This window comes from Gossypium hirsutum, chromosome A05 (genome assembly GCF_007990345.1).
Source record: "Gossypium hirsutum isolate 1008001.06 chromosome A05, Gossypium_hirsutum_v2.1, whole genome shotgun sequence".
NCBI lineage: Eukaryota > Viridiplantae > Streptophyta > Magnoliopsida > Malvales > Malvaceae > Gossypium > Gossypium hirsutum.
This window is the reverse complement of record NC_053428.1, coordinates 105,099,731-105,127,580: the sequence shown is the minus strand read 5'-3', so window position 1 is coordinate 105,127,580 and position 27,850 is coordinate 105,099,731. Positions and strand designations below refer to the sequence as shown.

The 27,850-nt window shown below is 34.8% G+C and overlaps 1 protein-coding gene across 1 annotated transcript in view; it reads left to right on the top strand.

Annotated features, from left to right (window-relative positions):
* The first annotated feature begins 214 nt into the window (after positions 1-214).
* Positions 215-27,850, top strand: part of LOC107959631 (callose synthase 7) — a 28,227-nt gene continuing 591 nt past the window's right edge. Inside the window, exons 1-41 of the mRNA XM_016895724.2 lie at positions 215-904; positions 1,104-1,204; positions 2,030-2,142; positions 2,221-2,308; positions 2,404-2,514; positions 2,624-2,761; positions 3,666-3,758; positions 3,874-3,965; positions 4,061-4,184; positions 5,326-5,460; positions 5,550-5,626; positions 5,699-5,786; positions 12,092-12,214; positions 12,301-12,415; positions 12,640-12,971; positions 13,105-13,157; positions 13,389-13,449; positions 14,378-14,459; positions 14,594-14,646; positions 14,762-14,848; positions 15,025-15,129; positions 15,323-15,417; positions 15,519-15,600; positions 15,682-15,845; positions 15,985-16,108; positions 16,207-16,310; positions 16,398-16,503; positions 16,604-16,755; positions 21,335-21,444; positions 21,527-21,652; positions 21,739-21,807; positions 21,924-22,101; positions 22,186-22,297; positions 23,375-23,497; positions 23,687-23,805; positions 23,954-24,037; positions 25,505-25,617; positions 25,688-25,917; positions 26,273-27,070; positions 27,204-27,254; positions 27,452-27,637. Coding sequence (XP_016751213.2) covers positions 709-904; positions 1,104-1,204; positions 2,030-2,142; positions 2,221-2,308; positions 2,404-2,514; positions 2,624-2,761; positions 3,666-3,758; positions 3,874-3,965; positions 4,061-4,184; positions 5,326-5,460; positions 5,550-5,626; positions 5,699-5,786; positions 12,092-12,214; positions 12,301-12,415; positions 12,640-12,971; positions 13,105-13,157; positions 13,389-13,449; positions 14,378-14,459; positions 14,594-14,646; positions 14,762-14,848; positions 15,025-15,129; positions 15,323-15,417; positions 15,519-15,600; positions 15,682-15,845; positions 15,985-16,108; positions 16,207-16,310; positions 16,398-16,503; positions 16,604-16,755; positions 21,335-21,444; positions 21,527-21,652; positions 21,739-21,807; positions 21,924-22,101; positions 22,186-22,297; positions 23,375-23,497; positions 23,687-23,805; positions 23,954-24,037; positions 25,505-25,617; positions 25,688-25,917; positions 26,273-27,070; positions 27,204-27,254; positions 27,452-27,637 — 5,493 coding nt within the window. The 5' untranslated portion in view covers positions 215-708. The remainder of the gene's footprint in view (positions 905-1,103; positions 1,205-2,029; positions 2,143-2,220; positions 2,309-2,403; positions 2,515-2,623; positions 2,762-3,665; positions 3,759-3,873; positions 3,966-4,060; positions 4,185-5,325; positions 5,461-5,549; positions 5,627-5,698; positions 5,787-12,091; positions 12,215-12,300; positions 12,416-12,639; positions 12,972-13,104; positions 13,158-13,388; positions 13,450-14,377; positions 14,460-14,593; positions 14,647-14,761; positions 14,849-15,024; positions 15,130-15,322; positions 15,418-15,518; positions 15,601-15,681; positions 15,846-15,984; positions 16,109-16,206; positions 16,311-16,397; positions 16,504-16,603; positions 16,756-21,334; positions 21,445-21,526; positions 21,653-21,738; positions 21,808-21,923; positions 22,102-22,185; positions 22,298-23,374; positions 23,498-23,686; positions 23,806-23,953; positions 24,038-25,504; positions 25,618-25,687; positions 25,918-26,272; positions 27,071-27,203; positions 27,255-27,451; positions 27,638-27,850) is intronic.

Sequence of the window (27,850 nt, the reverse complement as noted above, 5' to 3'; positions counted from 1 at the left end):
TTAAAATTTCATCTAATGCTTTAAAAAATTATTCATAGTTACCCTCAACTAAAGGCACATCTCATAAGAAGAGGTGTTGGTTCAGCTGCTTGGTCGCTCTATCGTGAGTGATATCTAACTATTAGCTTTCACAAACTTAATGACGAAGAAAAAGGGCAAAAAAGGTAAGGTATAAATGTGTAAAGCTGTAATTGGTGGAAAAAAAACATGTAATTGTTTCATTTGGGTTGAATGGCAGAAAGTAAAGTTCCCGCCTCCAATTCCAACGGCTGCTCGGATACTGCTGTTTTCTTCATCTTCTTTCTTTCTCGACAAAAAGCTTACCCTTGATTTGTTTATACCAAAAGCAAAACAAAGGAACAAAGCCAATCATCCAAACCCATTTCCCTATAAAGCAAAAGCACCCACATTTCTCAATTTTATTTCTCATCGACACATCATTCTTTTCTTCTCCTAAGAGCAACTTCTCTGCCTTTGCCCCACCCTGCACTCAAAGTATCCCTTTTTCATCCCCACAGATAAAAGGGAAAAAATATTTAAGCAAAGAAGAAATTATGAGAGCAAATTTGGTTTGCTTTGCTTTGTTACTGATACTACAGCCATTACCCAAAGGAGAAAAAAAACCCAGAAAAAGAAAAACAAAACAGTAACTTTGTTTAGTGAAGAAGAAGAAGAAGAAGAAGAAGAAGAAGTTATTGGTTGGGGTTCATGGCGAGCTCCAGCGGGCTGGCTCGGACGCCTTCAAAGAGGATGTCTCGAGCTCAAACTATGATGGTGGAAATTCCCAACGAGGATAACACCACTGCTGATAGTGAGCTGGTCCCTTCCAGCTTGGCTTCCATTGCCCCTATTCTTCGTGTTGCCAATGAAATAGAAAAGGATAACCCCAGAGTCGCTTATCTCTGTAATTCTTTCTCTTTCCCCACTTCCCCTTTTTCTTTGCTTTTTAAAAAAAAAATATTTCTAATTGATTTACTGTCAGTCACTTTGAAGAATACAATTTCGGTTGGTTCAGAATAAGGTTAATGGAGCTGTCCATAGTGATCATATTGGTAGTTATATGTTCTATGCTGTGACCCTTGTTTACGGTTTTATTTGATTAGGCCGTTTCCATGCGTTCGAGAAGGCTCACCAAATGGATCCAACGTCAAGTGGACGTGGTGTTCGCCAGTTTAAGACTTATCTGTTGCATAGACTTGAGAGGGTAGGCTTTAACGTTTATTATTGCTTTTACAGTTTACTGGTTTCCTTGGATACTTGTTAAGACAATGAATTCTGTAAGCTCCTTTCACAATAGCAAGACTAACATGTTTAACCTAGTGAAAAAGAAGATATATCATCATGGCACATATTTATCTAAATGCTGTAGCAATTAAGGAACAAAATTAATTGAATTCTGTGACTCAAGTTGAGGATATATCTTCCTGGCAATACATATTCCTGCTAAACTTAGATGTTTGTCCTGAAATTCTAAGATACAAAAAACTGAATACTTCTTGCACTTTCTATTTTTTCTCTGCATCACCAATGAGGGTACAAAATATATTTAAAGTATGACTTGTTTCATAATGAAGAAAGAAAATGATATGGGGTTGTTTTCCATTCACAAGATTTTCATCACTTTATTGGGGAACTTTTACATGGAAGGCTTATGAGCCTATATCAATTTTCAACTTCGACTGTTTCTCCAAATAACTTGAAGTATAAATTTAGGGATAATCTTTACATCATAGGTTTCCAGTGATAAGGTTACTATGACATTATGTAGATATTGGTTTTGCTTTCTAAGTGAAGTTCATGAATTTATTCACTAGATTTTCTGATATTTTCTTTAGATACTTCTCTGTTGGTGAACATGTAAATCATTGGGTTAGACAACGTCAGATAGCCCTCTTTCAGTCCACCAATTCCAAGACCGAGCCTTAATCTCTAACCATCGGGGTGTCCCCTCAAGGATATACCCTTTAGAATTTACATTCTATTTTAGAAATTTCAAAATTAAGAGCAAATAATTTTTTCTTTCTTTCAGGAGGAAGAAGAGACAATACCTAAGCTTGCGAGAAACGATCCAAGAGAAATTCAGATGTATTATCAGCAGTTTTATTTGAAAAACATCGCAGATGGACAATATACAAAGAAACCGTGAGATCTTTAGTTTCACTTCAGCTAGGCTTGTTATTCATTTTGATTTAGCCTTTTGATTTTTGCTTGCTCTTGAAGGGAGGAGATGGCGAAAATTTATCAAATTGCTTCAGTCTTGTTTGATGTGCTGAGAACAGTTGTGCCTGTTGGAAGAGTTGATGATCAGGTTTGATCTGTATATTATTTGTGTTCCAATACAAAATTATGAAGGACATGTTTCATGTGAAGTATATTTACTTTTAAGTTATTTTGTTATTCCAGACTCAGAGATTTGCAGAAGAGGTTGAGAAGAAAAAGGAGCAATTTGAACACTATAACATTCTTCCATTGTATGCTGTTGGAGTTAAACCAGCTATTATGGAACTTCCTGAGGTTGTATACATAATATATAGTATTAATACATAATATTAGTTAACTTGAATGTAGAATAATCTTTTTAGTCAATTTTCACCATGGTCATGGTCTCTGAAAAATTCTACAGATTCAAGCAGCACTTCGTGCTATACAAAATGTGGAAGGTCTCCCTGTGGCCAGAGACACTTCTGATGATACCCGTCGAGAGAGGGGTAAACCAGTAAATGATGTACTCGATTGGCTTTCTTTCCACTTTGGATTTCAGGTAATAACCTAAATTACTAATTATATTGCAGTTATTTTGCACAGCATTGTACTACTGGTTCTGGCCAGTTGTGAAGTTGGCTGTGTTTGTTAAACCCACAAAACTTTAATGTCTAAAAGGAGCTAGACTTTGATTTGGATCTCCAAAGGACAGTTTGCTATTTCCACCAGGCCATCACATCCCTCAAATTTGATTTTTCATTTATTTAGAACATTTTAAGGTCAGGATGAAAGTATGGAGCTTTATGAACGTGCTTGAAAATAGTTATAATCATGAGATTGGGGAATGAAAGCTATAACCTCCAACAGTGAATGGTCCAACTGTCCTGAAAATTTACACATAGGTTTGATTTTTTTCCCTTTTTATAAACCTTAATCTGTAAAAGAAAATAGTTTTTGTTTCTTTTAATTTTTTTTAAAGCAATGTCATCTTCTATAAATTCTTTCTCAATGAAGTCTAAGAAAACTAATAAGGCCTGGAACCTTTTTGTTTTAGAGTTTGGCTCAAATTTGTGTGCTTAGCCAAAAAGCTTGTTTAGATCTAAGCGACTTTTCTGTATAAGTTAAGTTATCAATAGAATATATTGGCAGGCCATCTATCCTAGTATTTTTACAGCCATAATCTTTCTAAAGCCTCATCTGATCAATTACAAAAATCTCTAGCCAACTTCTAATGACCATTTTTAGCAATATTCTGAAATACTATAGTTCAATCTGTTTTATGCATCCAACTTCAGGTATCTAGTTGGCTCCATAAGTTCACAGATATTTTAGGGGGGAATATTTCTTTCATGTTGTTTAGCCATACTCTTTTATATATCACATGTTATTCTTATTTCTTCATGGAAAATCTGTTAAACTGACTGATATCATTTATATACATGTATGCACTTCTAAATTTGAAGAAAGGAAATGTAGCAAATCAAAGAGAGCATTTGATATTGTTACTAGCCAACATGGATGTTAGGAAAAAGGAGAATCTTGAAGGTTACACTGAGGTAAATATTTATTCCCCTGAGCTTCTTTATACTTATTTAATTATTCTACGTTAGTAGCAGACCTAAGTTTCATTTATGTCATATTTGTTCAAGCCTGACTTGAAGTTTAATACAGTTAAATGCTAACACTATACGGAAGTTGGTTGATAAAGTTTTCAAGAATTATCGTTCATGGTGCAATTATTTGCGTTGCAAGTCACATTTGAGGTTAGTCTATTAGTTATTGCAGATCAGTAACTACGTAACTGTAGTTGAACACCAAGATTTTACATAAGGGGCATGTATTGTTTTTTACTTTGCAGGTTTCAACAAGGTTGTAATAGACAACAGCTGGAGCTTATCTACATTTCACTATATCTTCTTATCTGGGGTGAAGCTTCAAATATCCGATTCATGCCTGAATGCCTTTGCTACATATTCCATAATGTATGTTGTTTTCTTTACATTTTGAGGAAGCATTGTCCATATTTGGAATTTTATTATTTGTGGATGGTGCTAGTTTTTCATTTATTCCTTTTAACATTTTCTCTCTTATATTCAGTGAACTAAAAATGGATTTCATGTTTTTCTCCTTGATCTTATCAATTTAGCATCATTAAAAATCATTGTATTCTTATAGTTTCTCATCTTTAAGTTCTTCCCAGGTTGATTTTATTTTATGTCATTTTCATTTATCTGTCTAACTAGTTAAGTTGATGATGACGAGTGCCTCATTGCAAAATTCAGATAAAGTTTAGGAACTAATAGGAAGGATGAGTAACTGTGTTGGTTTGTTAAGAAGTAACCATTAAGTAGAAAGAGAAAAATCTAACTGATTAGCTTATGAGTAATGTCTATCAATCCCCTCCAAACTAGGTATAATCTTTTGAATGCTGATTCACACATTCTAGTGAAAACTTTGAGCTTATATTATGTTACTCAGCTGATTAAATTAATTATGGAAGAAAAAAAGTGATTCACATTGTGCATAATAATGCAGACCTGGAATTTCCTCTGATCAGACAAACGCTATTTCCAGAAACCCCAATTTGACATTCAAGTTAGGTCTTTGTACTTATAGCTGAATGGTTCTAGGTTAAATGGCTTGTGATTTGCTATTTGTTGTTTCTCACCCCAGATTGTTGTCAATGTCATGGCTGTTTGTTTCAGTTGTTAGTCTTTAGCCCACTTGAGGGGAAGTGTTTAATGGTTTCACCCTCATGTTGTTTAAGTTTGGGGTTTGTTGTGGCTATATATTCAGGTAGGGACTTGGACCTCTCCATCTATTGCTCATTAGTGTGAGGTTGGATACCATTAATGACCTAAGCAACTATTATTTACTGATTATATAACTGTTAAGCAAAATATCTTCCACTTCCTTTGTTTTCCTGTTATTTCTCATTGTTAGAACAATCCTGGTTCAGTTTAATTAGTGAAGCAGCAATTAAATCTGACAATCAAATTAGACATTGTGAATGCTAACAAAAACACTGTATCATACTGATATGACTGTGATGAGTTGTCCTCCTACTTGATATTGGTCAGCTACTGCATATTTTTAATCTATCTTGTTCTCTCATTCTATAAGATGGCAAATGAGGTCTATGGAATTCTATTTAGCAATGCACGTCCTGTGAGCGGGGAAACATACCAGAATGCTCCACCTGATGATGAAGCATTTTTAAGGAATGTTATAACCCCTATTTATAAAGTTCTCCAACGGGTAATTATTATTTGGTTGCACCTCCATACTTTTCTTTGTTATTTTTTCATAGCTTTCTAGCTGAAAATTGATTTTATTTTAATTAAAAGGAAGTCAAGAGAAACAAAGGAGGCAAGGCAAGCCACTCAAAATGGAGAAACTATGATGACCTAAATGAGTACTTTTGGTGAGTTTCTTAGATGGTAAAGGAGGTTTTCTAAATAAAGTTGGACAAATAGATAAAACCTCATTTTTCCAGGTCAGGGAAGTGTTTTCAATTGAAGTGGCCTATGAACGTAAAAGCAGATTTTTTTGCGCACTCGGATGATCCACCACCTGCAATTGAGGTATGTATTTGCTGCTTATTTTTTTGGCAATTTTTGTTAAAGTATTTTGGTTAGGGCATCAATATTCTTTTTCCTCTGAAATATTATTTGTTTATCTTTATTTTTTCCCTTAACAAAATAAGGCTAGCGTGTTTGATAAGCATCTAATAATTGAAATAGACATATGTAGTTCATTCAAATTAGAAAGAATGAACAAGAACAAGACCTCAAGGAAGACATAAATAAATGAAGAGAACATATGATAAAGAGAAAGGTAAGAGGAAAAAAACAAAAATAAAAAAGAATGAAACGGACCAATTAACTCCTTCGCTTATAATTTTGCTTCTTTTACAACCTTGACATTGAACACTCAACATTTAGGGCCTTTTGCTTATGAATTTTCCTTCCTTTTCAGCTTCAGCAAGTGTGCTACAATTTTCTTTTTTCTTTTTACTACAGCTGTAGTGTGCTATAGAGTTTTAGGATGTGTCTTTTTCAGATTAAATTCTAAATGTTAGGTGAAAATAGTATAGTGAAACAAAGAGATTTATTGCTAAAATGTTTTGGTTAGATCAACTGTTGCAGGGGTCTAGTGTTTCAAGGTGGCTAGAGTTAAAAACAAATATAAAATGTATGAATAATAATTATGGAGTTTGTTATGGATTTACAAGAGAATAAAGCCATCCCAAGTCAGGATAATGCATAGAATTATATAAAGATGAAAGTGCTGCTAGGTCAAAACTAGAATGGTTTTGATTCAAGGGGAGCGAATAGAAGGAAACCTCCCATTTTATGGCTTTAACCATGAGAGGTTCCTTGAAGACTAGGGAAAGCACGAAACTTGAAGGCATTAAGATTCTTTGCTTATGGTTTTGCATCTCTGCTTGATATCGAGTTGCATATTATTGTTTACAAATTGCTCCTCGATTATGAGTATATTTGGCATCTCACTCTTTCAGGATTTATGTATAGAAGGGATGCTTTTACAAACATGATTACAAAGTTTGCATTATTGTGTTTTAGCAGTAGAACTGTTTTGCAAGAAGTTGCTTTCAGCATCAATGATGTCTATTCTGTTAGTTTTGTTGTAATTATGCAGACCTCCAGGGGTTTAATTGAAAGTTTTCAAGAGAGCATTTAATAAAACTGTTCCGTCTTTTATTAACTAAACAACTGAATTTAAATAGAGAAAAGAGTCATAACCTAATTGGGAAAATAATTCCCTTATTCTAATAAACTACTAAAAGATAAAAAAATAATTCCTTTATTCTACTAAAGATAAAAAAATAATTCCCTTATTCTAATAAACTAATAAAAGATAAAAAAATAATTCCTTTATTCTATTCAACTACTAAAAGATAAAATAAAATATTCTAGAATTTTCAAATAATTTATTCTAAAATTTATCTACCTAAATAACTTTAAAATATATCCCAAAATATATTGGTTTCACATATTTCAACACCCTCCCTCAAGTTGGTGCATATATATCAATCATGCCTAACTTGCTTACAAGAAAATCAAAGCTTGTCTTAGTGAGCCCTTTGGTGAGTATGTCAGCAATCTGTTGTTTTGAAGGAACAAACGGCATGCACATTTAGCCTTCTTCAATCTTCCCCTTGATAAAGTGTCTATCAATCTCAACATGTTTAGTTCTATCCTGTTGGACTGGGTTGTGAGCAATACTAATAGCAGCTTTGCTATCACAGTACAACTTCATTGGTGAAGTTATTGGTTTCCTCAGCTCTTCCATAATTCCTTTTAACCATATCATTTCACAAATTCTTTGAGCCATTGATCTAAACTCAGCCTCTGCATTACTTCTTGCTACAACATTTTGTTTTTTGCTTCGCCAAGTCACAAGGTTTCCCCAAACAAATGTACAGTATCCTGATGTAGATCTTCTATCTGTTATTGAGCCTGCCCAGTTTGAATCTGTATAAGCTTCAGTTCCTTTTTGTTCGTATTTCTTGAAAAATAAGCCCTTTCCAGGTGAACTCTTCAAGTATCTCAGAATCCGAAACACTGCTTCTTCATGTTCCTCCATTGGGGAGTGCATAAATTGACTCACTAAGCTCACTGAAAAAGCTATGTCTGGCCTTGTATGTGATAAGTAAATTAACTTACCGACTAATCTTTGATACTGTCCTTTATCAACTAATCGACCTTCTTTATTTCCGAATTTTACATTTGGATCAATTGGTGTGTCAGCTGGGCGGCAACCGCTCATCCTAGCCTCTTTTAAAAGATTAATCACATATTTTTTCTGAGAGACCACAAGGCCCTTCTTTGATCGAGCAACTTTCATTCCAAGAAAGTATTTCAAAGGACCCAAGTCTTTGATCTCAAACTCCAATGCTAGATTCTCATTGAGACGCCTTATTTCATCCACATCATCTCCTGTAAGAATGATACCATCGACATAAACTATAATAATTGCTATTCTACCTCTTTGTGAGTGCCGATAGAACATTGTGTGATCAGCTTGCCCTTGTGAGTAACCTTGTTTTTTCACAACTTGAGTGAACCGTTCAAACCAAGCTCGAGGAGATTGCTTTAGATCATACAAAGATTTCCTGAACTTACATACTCGAGTTCTAAATTTTTCTTCAAAACCTGGAGGAGAATTCATGTAAATTTCTTCTTCAAGTTTCCCATTTAAGAAAGCATTCTTCAGATCTAGTTGCTGTAAGGACCAATTAAGATTAACAACAATTGATAAAAGAACTGTAACAGAATTTAGTTTGGCTACTAGAGCAAATGTTTCAAGATAATTTATCCCGTATGTTTGAGTGTACCCTTTAGCCACCAGTCAGGTTTTGTATCTATCTAAAGATCCATCCGGTTTGAATTTGGTTGTGAACACCCATTTACAGCCCACAGTTTTTTTCCCTACAGGTAATTCCACTATTTCCCATGTACTTTTTTTTTTCAAAAGCGCGCATCTCCTCTAAAATAGCCTCCTTCTGCTCAAGTACTTGTAGAGCATTTTTCACATTTTTGGGTATTTTCACAGTATCGAGACACGAAACAAAGGTTGAGAATGTTGAAGACAAGGCTTTATAGGATGCAAAGTTAGACATGAGATTTTTGACAACATTTCTAACACTTTTTTTTTAGCAATTGGTATATCTAAATTAGAAAATTCATTAGTTGGGTTATGAGCTTTACCTGGACTTTTGACAAGATCTTGCGGGTCGGATTTTTGGTGATGAATTTGGTGGATTCCACTTCCTTGATTTCGATATCTTCTTGAGTAAACAATTAACTCCTTTGTTTGTTCTTTATTCTTATGATCAGACTCTACACCTTCAAACTCCTTTTCATTAACAACATTAACATTATTAATTTCTGTGTTAATTATAAATTCACCTTCCTCATTATTAGAATCCCTATGTTGTATATTCCTAATGTTTTCTTGATTAATTATAGAATCTTCTTTAGTATAATTTTCTCCTTGAAGATTAGAATCAAAGTAAGATTGCGTTTCAATAAATGTGACATCCATGGTAACAATAATCTTCCTATCAATTGGATCGTGACATTTGTAACCCTTTTTATTAGAAACATAGCCAACAAAGATGCATTTTTTTGCTCTAGAATCTAGTTTACCTTGGTTGTGAAGATGAATAAAAACACTACACCCAAAAATTCGGAGGGATAAATCTGTGATCAATTTAGAGTTAGGAAAGTTATCTTTAAAGAGACTGAAAGGAGTTCTATAGTTTAGAGTTTTATTAGGCATTCTATTAATAAGATATGTAATTGTTAACAAGGCTTCGCCCCAAAGATAATGTGGTACCTGACTAGTGAACATCAAGGCTCTAGTTACTTCTAAAAGATGTCGGTTTTTTCTTCTTGTTACCCCATTTTGTTGTGGTGTATTTGTACAAGAGTTTTGGTGAACTATACCATGTTTGGTTAAGAAAACACCTAATTGGTCACTAAAAAATTCCACACCATTGTCATTCCGAAGTACTTCTATTCTCACACCAAATTGTGTATTCACCATAGCATAAAAAGACTGAAACACATTTTTAACTTCAGACTTATCTTTTAATAAAAATACCTAACAAATGCGAGTATGATCATTAATAAATGTGACAAACCAACGTTTTCTTGAAAAAGTTGAGACTCTTGAAGGTCCCCAAATATCACTATGAATTAACAAAAAAAGTTTGGAAGCTTTATATTTTTGAGGAAGAAGGATTTTTATTTTTAAATAGATCAGGTAACAAATATCTTAAATAGTAAAAATTAGGATGTCCAAGCCTATAATGCCAAATCATAACCTTATCAAAACTAGAAGTAGAATTTAAACATAAAGTAGTTATTGGTTGACTTAGACGGTCGTCGTCAAGAAAGTAAATTCCACCAGATTCTTTAGCATTTCCAATCATCCTCCCCGAGACTATGTCTTGAAATTTACACATAGAGGAGTCAAATATGACATGACAATTCGAGGACTGGGATAATTTACTGATCGATATGAGATTAAAAGCTAGATTTGGCACATGTAAAACCAAGGAAGGTGAAATTTTAACAGTGCCTTTCCCGGCTATTGTCGAGAACGACCCATCTGCTACTTTAATTTTTCTGTTTCCTGCATAACGTGTGTAAGTTGAAAAAAAAATGACTACTAATCATGTGATCACTAGCTCCAGAATCAACGATCCACATGTTTGTTTTACAAGGCTTGACACTGAAAAAAGCAGAAAAATCAGTACCTGATTGGGTAAAGGAGGAAGAAGGATTATTGGATGAGTTAGGAAGATAAGAATTCATCCGAAATTGTGGTGATTGAAAAAGCTTGTGTAGATGCTTTAGTTGTTCCTTAGTGAATAGAGACCCTTCTAGAGAACTTTGGGCTTCATAATTTTCATTAGTTGTTTCAACGGTAAAACTTTCTTCCTCTGTTTGATTGCTGGATCTCTTATCTCCAAGGAAGGCTGTTTTAACCATGATGCTACTAGAGTTAACCTAGCTCAGATGCCATGAAAGTTTTCAAGAGAGCATTTAATAAAATTGTTTTGTCTATTATTAACTAAACAACTGAATTTAAATAGAGAAAAGAGTCATAACCTAATTGGGAAAATAATTTCCTTATTCTAATAAACTACTAAAATATTATTCTAAGATTTATCTACCTAAATAACTTTAAAATATATCCCAAAATACAAAATATATGGGTTTCACATATTTCAACATTGATATTATGTTAAACGAAGGTGAGCGGAACACCTTTCGTCAATTCTCATAGTTATTTAGTGCTAGGCAAACACAACTTGAATTCCATTATTCTTGGCTAACAGATGCAATGTTTCTTTTTGACCAACTTTTAATGGTCATGACTTAGTAAAAAATTTCAACAGTACTTGACTTGGTAAAATTTTTTACTGTCATGTACTGTTAACTGTCTCCTAGATATTGAGAATGCTTTGTATAATTTTCATTCAGTCTCCTATTCTGCATTGTCTTTGGGAAATGTGAAAATTTTATAAACAGCACATGTAATTCTTAGCATTATTTTCTTTTTCTCTCTTTCCACTTCCCACTCTCTCAGCTGTCTTTTGGAAGGTACGTCAGCCACCTTTGCTGATATAGGAAAACAAAATTGTATGTGCCCATTATCGGAAACTCTTGTTGCTTCTCTGGTGTAGAAGTATAGTGGATTAGGTTTGGAAACCCTTTGGATCACTTTCTAAGGGTTAGGATTTATTTGTTTTCTTTATTTATTTTCCATATGGAGGAAAAAAACATTATTATATTAGTTTCTTGGCATATGCATAACAAATCTGCCTATAAAGCTTGAAGTTGGCTTTGAATTTACAAAAGTAAGAGATTTAGGGTTATTATTTATGAGTTTTGATGTCAAGTCTGGAAGTCAAAAGATTTATTACTGAGATCCTAAGACAGCAATCAAAAGTAGAGACATTGGGTTGGGGTTGGATTTATTCAAAATTTTTATTGTGAAGATGCTGGAAAATGCCCCAATTTTCTCTTTGTGTGTGTGTGGGAGAGAGAGCATACAACTTATGATACTATCCGTTACAAGACTACCAAATTATGCACAGTAAATGTAAACAACTAGAAAACTAGAGTTGATCAGGTAACAAAAACACTATGCCTAATTTACTTAAAGTTATAGAAGTCAGAGAAAGACCTTCATTTCATGATTGTGTCTCCTTTTTATTTGGGTTAAATCTCATCACATTCTTTTGTTGTCTATTTCTGGTTTTCACATTCTACTGTTGCCGGCTACTGTTGAATTTGGATCTTTCATCTTTATAAAGATCTAAGTTGATTTTTTTTTTGTTTGCTTACAGACAAATAATCAAATCACTGCTGGAAAGAGAAAGCCCAAAACGAATTTTGTTGAAGCCCGAACATTTTGGCATCTTTACAGAAGTTTCGATCGAATGTGGATATTCTTTATAATGGCTTTTCAGGTGAATTAATGTCTGAACATGCAGTTTTTGTTCCTTTCTATTCGCCTGAAAGAATTTACTCCATCACATGATCTTGTGGTTTTCAGGCTATGCTAATTGTTGCATGGAACTCTGGGTCTCTTCTTGGCTTTTTTGACGAAGATGTGTTCAGAAAGGTGTTGACTATTTTCATTACTGCTGCTTTTCTCAATTTCCTGCAAGGTACTAGGTTGTTCTTGGCTTGTTGAAATTCTTTTTATTAATATTTGGTTACATAGAAGCAAATGCAGTTAATCATCCTCAAAACGATGTATAATCAAGTGGTTGCTTTGCTTCAGAAATTTGTTAATTAATAAGTCATTGCTATTATAGTTTGAAGTTTCAGATATTTCCTATTTTAGTACCAGATTTAAGATTTTTGTGATTCAATATCACTTTTCATGCAGCTACTCTGGATATAATTCTTAGTTTCAATGCCTGGAGAAGCTTAAACTTTTCCCAAATACTCCGGTACCTTGCAAAATTTGCCATAGCGGCTTTCTGGGCAGTGGTTTTACCACTTGCTTATTCTAGCTCTGTACAAAATCCAACGGGTCTTGTAAGGTTCTTCAGCAGTTGGATTAATGATTGGCAGAATGAGTCATTGTATAATTATTGTCTTGCAATATATTTGATACCCAATATACTGGCTGCTATAATATTTCTACTTCCACCTTTACGGAGAGGGATGGAGCGCTCAAACTGGCGAATAGTCACTCTTTTTATGTGGTGGGCTCAGGCAAGTATAACTTATATATTTAGTTTTCAGTGGATTTCTTTCTCTAGTTGACATCGGTATGCCTCTTTTCCTGTACCTAGTTACTTGGTTTTTAGAAGGTTCAGCTCCTTATCTAATTTGTGCCACAATGCAGCCAAAGTTGTATGTTGGTAGAGGCATGCATGAGGATTTCTTCTCACTTCTGAAGTAAGATAACGAGTTTTCTTTTCCCTCCTTTTTCAGTGTTGAGAATACTTTCTAACAGGTGGTTGGGGAAGGGGGGGGGGAGGTTTTGAGATAATTTCTTTCTATTTACTAGTCATTGTATTTGTAATCATGTTTGTATTTCCCTTCCAAAATTCAAGATCGATACATTTGTGCTATGACATGCACAAGCCTTTTCTCCAGTGAATGGATTCCATTTTTTCATATTTTCAGGTATACAATGTTTTGGATTCTGCTACTAATCAGCAAACTAGCATTCAGCTACTATGTGGAGGTGATTTCTCCTGTTTCACTTTATGCGTAATTTGCCTTAAAGTGGAAAGCTAATAATCAAGCACTTGTTTTAACACACGTGTTTTAAAGAATGCAAATTTCAGTTTGAACAGATCTTCCGAAACCTGAGAAAACTTTTGGTGTATGTGTTTGCTTAGACATATTTATGTATGTATATTGACTCCTAAACTAGGTACAATAGAGTTTCAGTGACTTAAAACTCTCTAATTGTTTAGCAAAAATATACATTTGATAGGCTTATGAAAATTCATTAGTTCTATCCCATGAAAAATATCATCATCCACTCGTAGCTGTCCGATTTCATTAAAGATCACAAGATTGTCATGACGTCCCTTATGATTCAGTTGTTATTTACATTTTAGCTAAATGCATGAGTTCAAAGTTTCTTAATTCCTTTTCCTTCATTGCAAAATTTGCGAGTAAAGGCAGTAGGAAGAGCAACAACCAAAGGGAGCCTCAATGTTTTCATGTTTGAAATGTTCTTGCTATCTTTGCCTGTGGTTTTTTCCCATATATTTGGAGTTAGATGTGCATATGCATTTTCTGCATCTGTATCAGTCATTATTTAAAAAAAAGTATTTTATGCATGTGCTGACAGCCCTGTGCAAGACTGAACATTTAAAGATGCTAGTTACCATATTTCTAGAAGAATTGAAAAAAGTTTAAAATCTTCTCAACTACCTTAAAGTACAGGAATTTCTCAACTACCTTAAAGTACAGGAATCTGAGAGTGGAGGTCTGCAGCAACAATAGCAAGAACATATTGGATTTTTTGAATTTGAGTTAATTGTTAACATAATATTGCACTTGTGAACACATTTAAAGAAGTTGCTTTTTTCCTTTTTCTTTCTTTCCCTAAAGGATATGTGAAATTTTTTGAGGGTGTTTTTTACGTTATGTGCTGATAGATACTGCCACTAGTTCAACCGACCAAGATAATCATGGAATTGCATGTGGATAATTATCAGTGGCATGAATTCTTTTCAGAGGGTATGACCTTCAACAACACCTTGAACCACCTCTTCCCTCTTTCTGCATCTACTATTCTTTACTTTGTCTTTGTTTTATTTATTTATCCTTTATGTGGCTATGGTCCGTACTAAGTCGTGTTTAATCTTCTGCAGTAAAAACTCACAACATTGGAGTCGTTATTGCTATTTGGTCTCCAATTGTCCTGGTAAGTTAGCATGTAGAAACTTTTGGGAATGACAGAAGTTATGCTGTTTTGAGGTACTTAAAATTATTAAACAGGTTCTTTGTAAATTAACTACTATCGTTTTATTTTCCTATAGGTATATTTTATGGATGCCCAAATATGGTATGCTATATTTTCCACTCTTTTTGGTGGGATTCGTGGTGCTTTCAGCCATTTGGGTGAGGTTAGTGGCCAACTTATTCTTGTACCTTCAAGGCATGTCTGAATAAAAAATTTTAGTTGCCTTATGTGATCTATATTTGATTTTGGTGAAAAGAAATGAATTGATTTCTGTATTTCTGGGGGCTAGACAATACTGATTATCTTTTACTGTTGTTTTCCTTCATTTGGCATTTCCAGATACGGACATTGGGAATGTTGCGGTCTAGATTTGAATCTGTTCCTAGAGCCTTCTGTCGTCGTCTTGTTCCATCACCAAATCAGCATAACAGAAAAAGGACTCCGGTAGTGCTCAAGTGATACAGTACTGTTTATGTGATTACTCATGATTGTCTCAATTATCATCAAAGTCAAAATGTTGTTCTTTTGAGCATAAGGAAGCCAATATCTGGATTTTTTTATGCATAATGTATACATTATGGAGCCCGTACTTCATTTTGTTGTTTCTTTGCTACAAATGATCATTTCCACATGACAGGATGAGGCAACTGAAAGAAAGAATATTGCAAGTTTTTCTCTTGTTTGGAATAAGTTTATACATTCTATGCGGATGCAGGATCTGATCAGCGATAGGTTGGGCAATTCCTCGCTAAATTGTCTGTCAATGAAGCTTATTCAATCTTAAATGCATTAGATAGGGAATTCTGATATATTCTTTTGCCGTTGTTGTCCAGGGATAGAGATTTGCTACTTGTACCATCTTCATCAAGTGATGTCTCTGTTGTCCAGTGGCCTCCTTTCTTGCTTGCTAGCAAGGTTGGTAGATGTAGTTTTTTATATTAATTTTGATCTCAATGCAAGATCCTGTATCTTATTTTCTGGTTTATAACACGACAGATTCCTATTGCATTGGACATGGCAAAAGATTTTAAAAAGAAGGATGATGCAGGGTTGTTTAAGAAGATAGAGACAGATGATTATATGCATTCAGCGGTGATAGAATGTTATGAGACTCTCAGAGATATACTATATAACCTCCTGGATGATGACGCAGATAGGCTGTAAGGCTGAAGCAGCATATCATGAACTTGAACTACTTTTAAAACATGATCTTAAATAGCATCATGGCTTGTTTAGCAATGAGAATATCCCCTTTATAAAAAAGTCTAATAAATTCTTTTCTCTTCTCTTTACTTTTAGGATTGTTAAAGAGATTTGTTATGAAGTGGACATGAGCATACGTCAGCGGAGATTTTTGACCGACTTTCGGATGAGTGGGCTGCCTGCACTCAGTAATAGGTTGGAGAAGTTTCTAGGGATCTTGGTAAGATTCTTTCTTCACATTTCTTAACTTCTCTATGGCGTTATAAAACTTATTAATAATGTGGTCTTTTCCCATGCTAAACTCTCTCTATGTGGCAGCTTTCTAATGTAGAAGATGTTGATACATTCAGATCTCAGATAATCAATGTCCTACAGGATATCATGGAAATTATTACACAGGATGTTATGGTCAATGGAAGTGGGTAAGTGCTGTAAAATAAAAACTTCTTTGTAGTTGATGTTGTGTCAATTTTATTGGGAGAAACTAACCTATAAGTTTTCCTTTGTAGAATCATCGCAAGAGCTCACCGTCATCATGAAGGCGATCAAAAGAAAGAGCAGAGATTCGAAAAGATAAATATTAATCTTATACAAATGAAGACGTGGAGGGAGAAGGTCAATTTAAGATGAACTCATATTGGTTTTTCATCATGTAACAATTTTCACACCAATGTTTTGTTCCTAGTCTACTTATATATATATGTCTTTTTTGCAGATCATTAGGCTATATTTGCTTTTGACTGTTAAAGAATCAGCTATAAATGTGCCTCCAAATTTGGAGGCTCGGCGACGCATCACATTTTTTGCGAATTCCTTATTTATGAATATGCCTAGCGCTCCAAAAGTTCGTGACATGCTTTCCTTTAGGTCAGTCATTGAAAACATCAAATTACCGAAATATCACTGCTTGCTTATTGTTGTAAAGATTGAAATTTTGTCTTGTTTTGTTTTGTTCCCTTAGTTACACAATCTGTTTTATAGACTAGAAGTACAAGAGATAAAAGAAGGAAATAAACTCTACCTAAAAATAAATGTTCTAATCCTTAAGCTTTACGAACAAGATATATACAAGAAATGGAAAGATAATATAATACATGGTATTTTTCATACTCCCCCTCAAGCTGGTGAGTAGGTATCTTCCATTCCTAGCTTGGTGATAATTCAATGGAAAGTGTCATTGTCAAGCCCTTTTGTAGAGACATTTGCTAGTTGCCCCTTCGAAGGGATATATGGAGTACAAATTAACCCATTTTCTAGCTTCTCTTGGATAAAATGTCTATCTTCCTCAATATTCTTAATCCAATCATGTTGCACTAGGTTATGTGCGATTCTAATGGTTGATTTGTTATCACAATATAACCTTATTGGTCCATCTTCAATCTTCCAATATAATCTTCAGCCATAACGACTCACAAATGCCTTTTGCCATTGCTCTAAACTCATCTTTTGCACTTGATCTAACCACAATGTTCTGTTTCTCACTCTGCCATGTCACTAAGTTGCTTCCAAGAAGCATACAATGGCCTAAGGCAGACCTTCGATCTATAGGAGACCTAGCATAATCTACATCGATGTAGGCTTCAAGGATAAGTTTAGAATTTCTCTTGGATAATGTTCCTTTTCCAGGATTAGCTTTTCAGTAATGTAGAACAAGATAGACATCTTGAAGATGAATTCTCTCAGAAACATGCATGAATTGACTTATAACACTTACAATGTAGGCTATGTCTAGTTAAGTGTGAGTAGTATAGATGAGTTTTCCAATCAACCTTTGATACATTTCCTTGTCTATGGTTTGGTCTTCAATAGCCTCGACAAGTTTATGATTAGGCTCGATTGGTGTTGAAACAGAGTTTCTTTCAAGTATTTTTGTTTCCTTAAGAAGATTTGTGACATACTTTTGCTGTGAAACAACGATCCCTTGTTTAGAATGAGCAACCTCAATCCCAAGGAAATATTTTTATCTTCCTAAGGCCTTGATCTCAAATTCTCTGGTCTGACATTGTTGTAGGATTTTCTTTTCTTTTTCATCATTCCCTGTCCCAATAATGTCATTTACGTAGACTATCAAAGTCGTGACTCCCCCTGAAGTCAAGTGTTTGATGAACAGGGTGGGCTCTCCTTGGTTTTGTCTATATCCCATAACTAGCATCACCTTGGTAAACCTTCCAAACTAAGTAAGAGGTGATTGTTTAAAGCCATATAAGGCTTTCTTTAATTTGCATACCTTGTTCCCTTTGACTCCTCCAAACCTAGGTGGAATGCTCATATATATTTCTTTCTCAAAGTCTCTATAAAGAAAATCGTTCTTTACATCATACAGATGACAACAAGATTCTCACTGTATTCAATGTTCATTTTAGCAACATGTCTTGCTTTGTAACGTTCCAACGACCTATCAGTTTTAAATTTCAAAGAAAACACCCATTTACGCCAATTGTTCTCTTTTCATTTGGTAGATAAACTACTTCCCATGTCTCATTCTTTTCTAAGGCATCCATTTCTTTCTTAGACAATGATTCCAATTAAGTGTTTGGAATAGCAATTTCGTTTAGACTGGTAAGCAAGTTCTTATGGTATGGTGAGAATCTCTGAAAGGATACACAGTGGGATAATGGGTATAAAGGTCTTTTTGTGCATTCTTGGATTCTTTTTCTCGTAGCTATAGGTAAATCATGATTACCAGGTTGAGTTTTAGGAAGTTGTTCAACAATTAAAGGTGGAATAGGTTCAGGTTTGGTGGTGTTATCTCAGTCTCAAAAGTCAGGTTAGAGGATTGAGCCTATGCTAGATCAAAGTGTGAGCCTTTTTCCTTGAGTACTCCTCATATTTGTTATCCTATATTGGATGTATAGTTGGGAAAGATATTAGGTTATCAACTAGAGGTTCAACAATCGAAGTTTAAGGTACTAACATTAGATTGATAATAAGAGACTCAGACTGAGCCATAGATTGATCAAGTGGTGATTGAGATTGAGACTGACTAGGTGGTGACTATGACACAAATTGATTGAAAATTTCGGGTAGAAAGAAATCCTTATCTTCCATAATAGACAACCCCCTTAAAGATAAGACTACGTATGGTTTGTCTTCTACAAATGTGACATTAGCAGAAACATACAGTTTTCTAGTTAGTGGAAGAAAATACTTGTAGCCTTTTGAGTAGAAAGTAACCAAGAAACACACATTTAATGGCTTTAGGGTCTAATTTTCCTCGATTATGGACATGAACAAAGGAAGTGCAACCAAATATCCTAGGAGTAAGATTATTAGAGGGACAAATGTCGGAAAAAAAAGGTAGAAAATAAGTCCGTTGGACTTACCCTAGACTCTTTGAAGGAAGTCTATTTATAATATAAGTAGAAGTAAGAATTGTCTCTCTTTAATATTATTTTGGTATGTTATGATGAAATAAGAGGGGCCCAATGAGATGATAATTTTTTCGCTCAACAACACCATTTTGATGGAGTGTGTTAACACAAGAAGACTCATGAATAGTTTCCTCTTTTTAGAAGAAGGGAGATAGAACATGATTAAAAGTAGACATTGGCATTGTCAGATCTAAACCGCTTTATTTGGGTACCAAATTGATTTTGAATCATTATATGAAAGGTGGGAAAGACATGATTAACATTGGATTTGTTTTTTACAAGAAAATCCAAGAGACTCGAGTACAATCGCTAATAAACAGAACATACCTGCTAGAAGCAAAAATGTCTTGAATAGGCGATGGTCCCCAGATATCATCATGAATTTAAAAAAAGATATTTTATTGCTAATGGAAAATGAGACACAAGTATGTTTGACATACTCACAAATTACAAGTGGAAATTACTAATATCGAACCCCTTAAACAAATATGGAAACATAGTTTCTAAAATGGAAAAAGAAGGGTGTTGTAGACGAGAATGATGCAATCAAATGGCAGCCTTATTTGTAGAAGAAAGGAAAGATGAAGATAAAGTAGGCTATGTGACATTGGGGTTGGTGGATGTCTTAAGGAAATAAAATTCATCCTTTGCTCTAGCACATCCAATTCTCCTAGGATCCTGGTCTTGAAATTCACAGGAAGAGGGGTAAAATGTAACATGACAGTGTAAGTCTCTTGTAACTTCTGAATAGAAACAAGATTAGTAGCTAAGGTAGGAACATGGGGAACATTTTGAAGGACAAGAGCGGATGTGATAGAAATATTTCCTATGCCAGTTGCAATGGTTTCAATACCATCGGCGACAATAACTTTTTTTATTCCTAGGGCAGGGTGTGTAAGTGGTAAACAAGTTTGAGATAGGGGTCATATGATCAGTTGCTCCATAGTGTAAAATCCATGAATTCACAAACAAATTATATGTAGAATCAGAACAAGTGATTGCTGAGATTCGCATGGTGGCAAGGCCCTAATTTTCAGGATTTTTTATGTCCCTATTTGTAATCTTATCCCTCTTTTCTAACTTGAATAAATGAATTAGTAGATCCATTCCACCCAAAATGGGAATGGGCTGGGGTTAGAAACGTGAAAGCCAACAGGTGTGTACCTAAGTAAGCCAATGAACATGTACTTGGAGAAGGTTGCTCAAGATAATTTCAACTATTGAGTCGATGGGCTGCTAGTATATTTTGGAGCTTACTAGTAGGGCGAGAAAGCTGTTCTTGTATGATCTGTGTTTGCATAGGAGAGGCAGAAGTAGTTTCCAACATAATGGTAGACGATGAAGGACCCCAAAAAACTGTATGGAAAGGATTGATTTACTGTTGAAAAAGAGATTAGGGTTGTGGTAAAAAAGATGGTTGTCAAAAAAAATAGTGTTGTGGCAATGAAGGAAGGCCTTGGAAAAAATGTTACTAGCACAAGGAAAAAACTGATGGAGAAGAAGAAAAAAGAGCTAGCAGTGAATTTAGAAGGAAGGAGAAAAAATTTCCAGGAAGATCGATTAGTTTGATACCATGTTGTAAAAATTCTGTCTTGTTTTATTCCTTTAGTTTCACATCTATTTTATAGACTAGATGTTTAAGAGATAAAAGAGATAAAAGGAGGAAAGTAAACTCTACCTAGAACTAAGTGATCTAATCCCTAAACTTTAGGAACAGGATATTTACAAGTTATATACAAGAAATGGAAAGATAATACATGGTATTTCCACACTTATTTGAAACAAGGCCTGGGAAAGGGCAAGTTTTCTTTTAATGATCTATGATGGTAGTGTGCTAAAAAACAGTTTTGCAACCGACAGCGGGAGCTTGTTGCTTTAATTGGATCATAACTGAGGTTTTTAACTTGTTTAAACTACATTACTTTTTTTCTTTTCCTTCTAAGTATTGTCATGATCAGCTACTGTGATTTCAATTTTTTTTTTAATATGAACATGGGCACTGTGGTTGTCTCTTTTAGAAGATGTATTATTTAGATGGATGCTCTACTGTCACTTATACTGCTGCTCTGATTCAGTGTTTTGACTCCATACTACAAAGAGGATGTTCTTTATTCAGACGAGGAACTCACCAAGGAAAATGAGGATGGAATATCAATTTTGTTTTACTTGCAGAGAATATATCCAGGTAATTTGTGATGTCTTTCTATTTTATGCCTTTTGCTGTATTAAAAACATATGACCAAAGGACATTTGCAACTGTAAACTAGATGAGTGGAACAACTTTCTAGAGCGAGTGCAACCTTTGGGAAACAAAGATGAGAGTGAGGAAGCTCATCTGAAAGAGGAAATCCGAAAGTGGGTATCTTATAGAGGACAGACACTCTCCAAAACAGGTCTCGAAACGTCAAAAATATCATTTTATTTTCACTAGCTTTAACTACATAGATTCTTACTTGAGCTATGCCATTCTTTCTGCCAGTGAGAGGGATGATGTACTACAGGCAGGCTCTAGAACTCCAATACTGTTTAGAGTTTTCAGATGACTCTGGTTTGTTTTTCCCCTTTGATAATTGCAATTTCAAATAAATATCTTTTGCACGTCCAATTTCTTTTAAAAGATGATATGATGAAACTATCTTTAAGTATTCATTTGTTCCCTTGTAGAAATTTTGGGAGGCTTCCAGGCCTTTGAGAATGATCAAAGATACATGGAGCAAGCACAAGCGTTGGCCAATATGAAGTTCACCTATGTTGTTTCCTGTCAAGTCTATGGGGCTCAGAAAAAATCTTCTGATCAGCGAGACCGCAGTTGTTACCTTAACATTCTAAATCTCATGTTAACGTAAGTGCTCACTATTTCAGTCTCGTAGTTCTCGATGTAGAATAGAAATCTGATTTCATCTTTACATATTTGGAAACTACAAAGGTATCCATCTCTGCGTGTTGCTTATATCGATGAAAGAGAGGAGACAGTTGAGGAAAAATCTCAGAAGGTTTATTATTCTGTTCTTGTCAAGGGAGGTGAAAAGTTGGACGAGGTAGGAAACGACACTTGTCTAATACGGATTTAGCTTACAATATGAGTGTGTGTTTTATCACATCCTATTGTACAAAAAACTTTTTGAACTGTGCTTAAGGATGAGAATTTAAGCTGTCTTAACCTAATCATGTTTCAAGTTCTGCATATTGCAAAAAGAATAGTTGGTACAGCATCTCGCATTAATTAACAATGTCACAGGATACCATAGACGATAACCTGTTTCATTGGATGAAATGTATTAAGGTTTAGGTAAATATATTAAAATATAACAAACGGTAAGTACATTAATTTTAAATGCTTATTATTTTTTGAAAGAGTATAAATGTGTTAGATGAACTGAGTTTGTGTTAAAAGTAGCCTATTTACACAATCAATAGGAGTCAATGTATGTCACTTTTGCTTATGTTGGCCAACTTACATTAGATGGAGGATCGCGATGCATTACCAAGGTGTTACAAGCATGTGAATTCAAGCACGTGAAATTACCTGGGCTGTGTCCATTGTATTATCGGGTTGTCTAACAGATAGTCAGCCCTAGACCTTTACCTTTAGCAGCCTATTCTATACAGATTTTATTTGGTTGGATGTTTCTAATTGTCACGCTAATGTAGCATGTCAGTGAAGGTTTGAGTATGTAATTTGCTTATATTAGATGGGTGATATGTCCCGTTTATACATGTCCATCTCACAATATGCATGCCTTGATCTTCTTCTCCTTTATGTTATTAGATCCATGGCTTAAGGTACGGAGTACATTTTAAAGCGAATAGGACTGCTTTTTCTAGTTTTATACACTAGTAGTAGTACTTCAAGTCTAATATAAGACAGAAATGTAGTTAAATAAGGTACTAGAGATGTTGAAGAGTGGCCATTTTAATATTGATAATTATCAAAAAGGAAAGAGCACTAGAAATGGTGAAGATTTTAGTCTGAATTAGTCCTCATTTGTGTAAAAAGTTCAAATAACTCCTGAATTCATCTTTGTGAATCAGTGAATACTTTCAAACTTTTACGTAATTAGCTTCATTTGTTATCATGTTATTAATAAATAAATGGGAAATGATAATATTCCTAGGAAATATATCGCATCAGACTGCCAGGTCTCCCGACAGAAATTGGTGAAGGAAAGCCTGAAAATCAAAATCATGCAATTATTTTTACTCGTGGAGAAGCCCTTCAGACGATAGACATGAATCAGGTAGCTTTTTGTTTTACCTATTTTAAGATGCATTCAGAAGTTTTCATTTTTTTCAATGTTTGCAGAGGGTTTATTACTTCGATAATAACTACAAAAATGAGAAATAATTTCTAGGAATTTAACCTCATTTACCAATTTCAAAGATGTCTTAGCAAAATTACACACTGTTTTTCCATGCTTTGTTCTCAGGACAATTATTTTGAAGAGGCTTATAAAATGAGAAATGTTTTGGAGGAATTTCTAAAAGCTCGCCACAAGGAGAGAAAGCCATCAATATTGGGTTTAAGGGAGCATATATTCACTGGAAGGTGAGTTTACTAATACCTTTGCCTTGTTGAACTAGCTTGATATGTTTGGGAATAATAACTGCGATTAAGCTGGTGAAAATGTGACAAGATGTTACACATAACTATTTGATGGTATTAATATATGTATTTGCTTTTATTTATTTGACAGTGTTTCTTCTCTAGCTTGGTTCATGTCCAATCAAGAGACTAGTTTTGTTACAATTGGGCAACGCATTCTAGCAAATCCTTTGAGGTAGGCCTAAACTTTCTTCCTTAAATCCTTGAAGTTATGTGATATTACATGTAATGATTGACAGTCATATTTAATCCTTATCATTTATACAATAAAGGAGCCAAATGAGACAGAAGAATTCATGAACAAATTCAATTACATGGCTAGTTAGGGGTTCTAGTGGGGTCAGGTTGGATGGGTGAGGTCAGTTTCAGACTTGACTTTGTAATATTGATTCTAATATAATATGCTTCTGGAAATTTGAAGAGGCCCGCTCATCTCAACTTTGGGACACCTCTGTAAATAGAACTGTGGTTACCAACTTTCAGTTAGAACTGTGGAGGCTCAAGGTGGTTTTGGGCTTATTCAAACCAGATTTAAACCACTTTCATAGAGTCATTTAAGTAATAGAAGAATGGATATAGGATGATAATTAAGTAAAGGTTAATGGATTGAGTTTGATGGCAAAAGGTTGGGTTGAATCAAAGAACAAGTTGTCAACTTTTCTGCTGATGACCATAATCAATATGATTTAAGAGTTAATTTAGTGAAGATCTTCACTGATCAAAGGGTGGTTAAGCTGAAAGAATTTGGGTTTATGTTTTGGAAAGGAATGAATCAAATGATTTTGCCATTAGTAAATTGTGCAAAGGGGCAAATATTATCAGGAGAAGAAGAGCAATTGGGGCTGTAGATGGTTCCTTTTGATGGGATGGGGAAACATTAAAAACCAGTAAAACAGGATGTGGTAGGGTGATAACAAAGAGGAAGATTGGAGACTGTTTTAAATATACAGGGTTTTTGGTAGAGAAAGAAACATTGCAAACAAGTGAAAGAGGATGTATGGAGAGATGGTAGTAAAACTGGAGTAGACCTTGAATGCTGAGCATAGCAGTAGGTGTAAGAAGTGGAGAGATGGTGAAATAAGGTTGAATAGTAGAATAAGTCCCCCATTTATGGATGACGGAGAATAGGGGAGAGAATTGCAGAAATAACTGTATAGAGTTTGTGAAATGCCAAGTCCCCCAAAATGAGTTGTGGGCACTCGTATTTATAGGTTTCAAGAGAGAGGAATTACATATCATAGGTATTAAATAGGAATAATAACAATAGAATTTGTTGGTTACTGAGGAACAATAATACGAATAAAACTTTGAGAGCTGCTTGGGTTTATATTGTGCTTTTTTTGGAAGATGTAGAAAAATGTAGAAATGAAGGCAGCCGGGAATATCCGTCTGTTGCAATATATTAATTGGAAAGAAATCACTGAGAATTTTTCATGAGATATTATATGTTCAGTATGGTATTTAGTACTTATTTTTTGATGATTGTCTTTTATATATGAATCAGTTAAGCCATTAAACATGGCACGATTGCACAAAGTCCAAATTTTATGGCCTTGCAAGGTTTTGGTTGAGCTTGAGCTGCCTTGTTTGTGTTGCTTTATCAGAAGAGTTTCTTTTAACTGTTTATATCTTATCATTCCAGGGTGAGATTCCATTATGGTCATCCAGATATATTTGACAGAATCTTCCATTTAACAAGAGGTGGCATAAGCAAAGCTTCAAAAATTATTAACTTGAGCGAGGATATATTTGCTGGTAATCTTCAGTCAGCCAAAAACCCAACTTAAAGCTATATTGTGCTTGTTAATTATTTTATCTTGTTCAGGATTCAATTCTACTTTGCGCGGGGGTTATGTAACGCATCATGAATATATCCAAGTTGGCAAAGGGCGTGATGTTGGTATGAATCAGATATCTGCTTTTGAGGCTAAGGTTGCCAATGGAAATGGAGAGCAGACACTTAGCCGGGATGTTTATCGGCTTGGGCGTCGGTTTGATTTCTATAGAATGCTATCTTTCTACTTTACAACCGTGGGCTTCTATTTCAGTAGCATGGTATGTTACCTAGAGTAAACTGGAGTTCTCCAAATATTTTGGTGACAAAGTTACTTTGCTAAGAATTTTATATAGCCTAATAAGTTTTCAAGATGAACCTCCGTTTCTTAAATGCTTTAACATTCTTTTTGTAGTATTTGAAGTCTGATCACTTTGTTGTTGAATAGTCATATATCTCTTAAATGCATGGGATGGATTCTCATGTCACCATAAATTTACTTGGGTAATTAAGCAGCAGTCACTGGAAGTATATTAAATTTAGTCTTTAATTGTGAAAGAAAACACCCACCCAGCTGTCCTTTATGTAGGTATGCAGATAAATACTGACTGCATTTTGGGAACTACAATGTTTCAGGTTACAGTGCTTATCGTATATGTATTCTTATATGGACGTTTGTACATGGTTATGAGTGGATTGGAACAAGAAATTATTGAGAATGCAACCATACATCAAAGCAAGGCCCTTGAAGAAGCTTTGGCAACACAGTCTGTCTTCCAGCTGGGCTTGTTGCTTGTGCTTCCCATGGTTATGGAAATTGGCCTGGAAAAAGGGTTCCGTACTGCTCTGGGTGACTTTATCATCATGCAACTACAACTTGCCTCTGTGTTCTTTACTTTCCAGCTTGGTACAAAAGCACATTATTATGGAAGAACTATCTTGCATGGAGGTTCTAAATATCGAGCTACTGGTCGTGGCTTTGTGGTTTTTCATGCAAAGTTCGCAGATAACTACAGACTGTACTCCAGAAGTCATTTTGTAAAAGGGTTGGAGCTTCTCATTCTCTTGGTCCTCTATGAAGTTTATGGGCAATCCTATCGCAGTTCAAGCCTTTATATGTTCATAACAGTCTCCATGTGGTTCCTTGTTGGATCCTGGTTGTTTGCCCCTTTTGTGTTCAATCCATCTGGTTTTGACTGGCAAAAAACAGTGGATGACTGGACAGATTGGAAGAGGTGGATGGGAAATCGCGGTGGTATCGGTATCAACCCTGATAAAAGTTGGGAATCATGGTGGGAAGAAGAACAAGAACACCTCAAATTCACAAATATTAGGGGAAGGCTGCTTGAGATTATCCTTGTATTTCGCTTCTTTATTTACCAATATGGGATTGTCTACCACCTTGATATAGCTCATCATAGCAAGAAGATTTTGGTATAATTTTCATACTTCATTTTCCTACACTTTGCTTTTGCCTAGGAATAGTTGTGTATCATCGTGGGAATTTTTCTTTGTTCTGGCAGTTCATACCTCCCTCTCCTTATCTTCTAACTTGTTATTTTTGTAGGTTTACGGACTTTCTTGGCTAGTTATGCTAACGGGGCTGCTGGTGTTAAAGGTATGCAATGAATCTGTAAGCAAATTCGTTTAAACACAAATGAGAAACATGGTTAGAGTAGCTTCATGTTTAAAGAACTGGCTATATGCTCCACTGGCACTGGCTACTCATCTCATGTTTTTCTAATATTTTTCAAGTATCATGTATATTAATATTTAACCTTTTCTCTTCCTGCTTATTTGTTCCCGTGTTTATAGATGGTATCCATGGGTAGGCGAAGATTTGGTACCGACTTTCAGCTCATGTTCAGGATTCTTAAGGCACTTCTATTCCTTGGGTTTTTGTCAGTCATGACTGTGCTATTTGTAGTATGTGGCCTCACAATATCGGATTTGTTTGCTGCCATCCTTGCCTTCTTGCCGACTGGATGGGCAATTCTTCTCGTAAGTTTAAAACTTGAGATATTACGTTGCCACTTATTTTCCATGGCATACAGTAGCAGCTGCTCAGTTTACATGTTGCACATTTAATATTCTTTTAATTAACATGCTCAATATATGACACCAACACTAAAAAGCTTTTGGAATCTCTTATGACGAACAAGTATGACTAGTGCTTTAATTATATCTGCGTCAAACATAATTTTCGTAAATAAA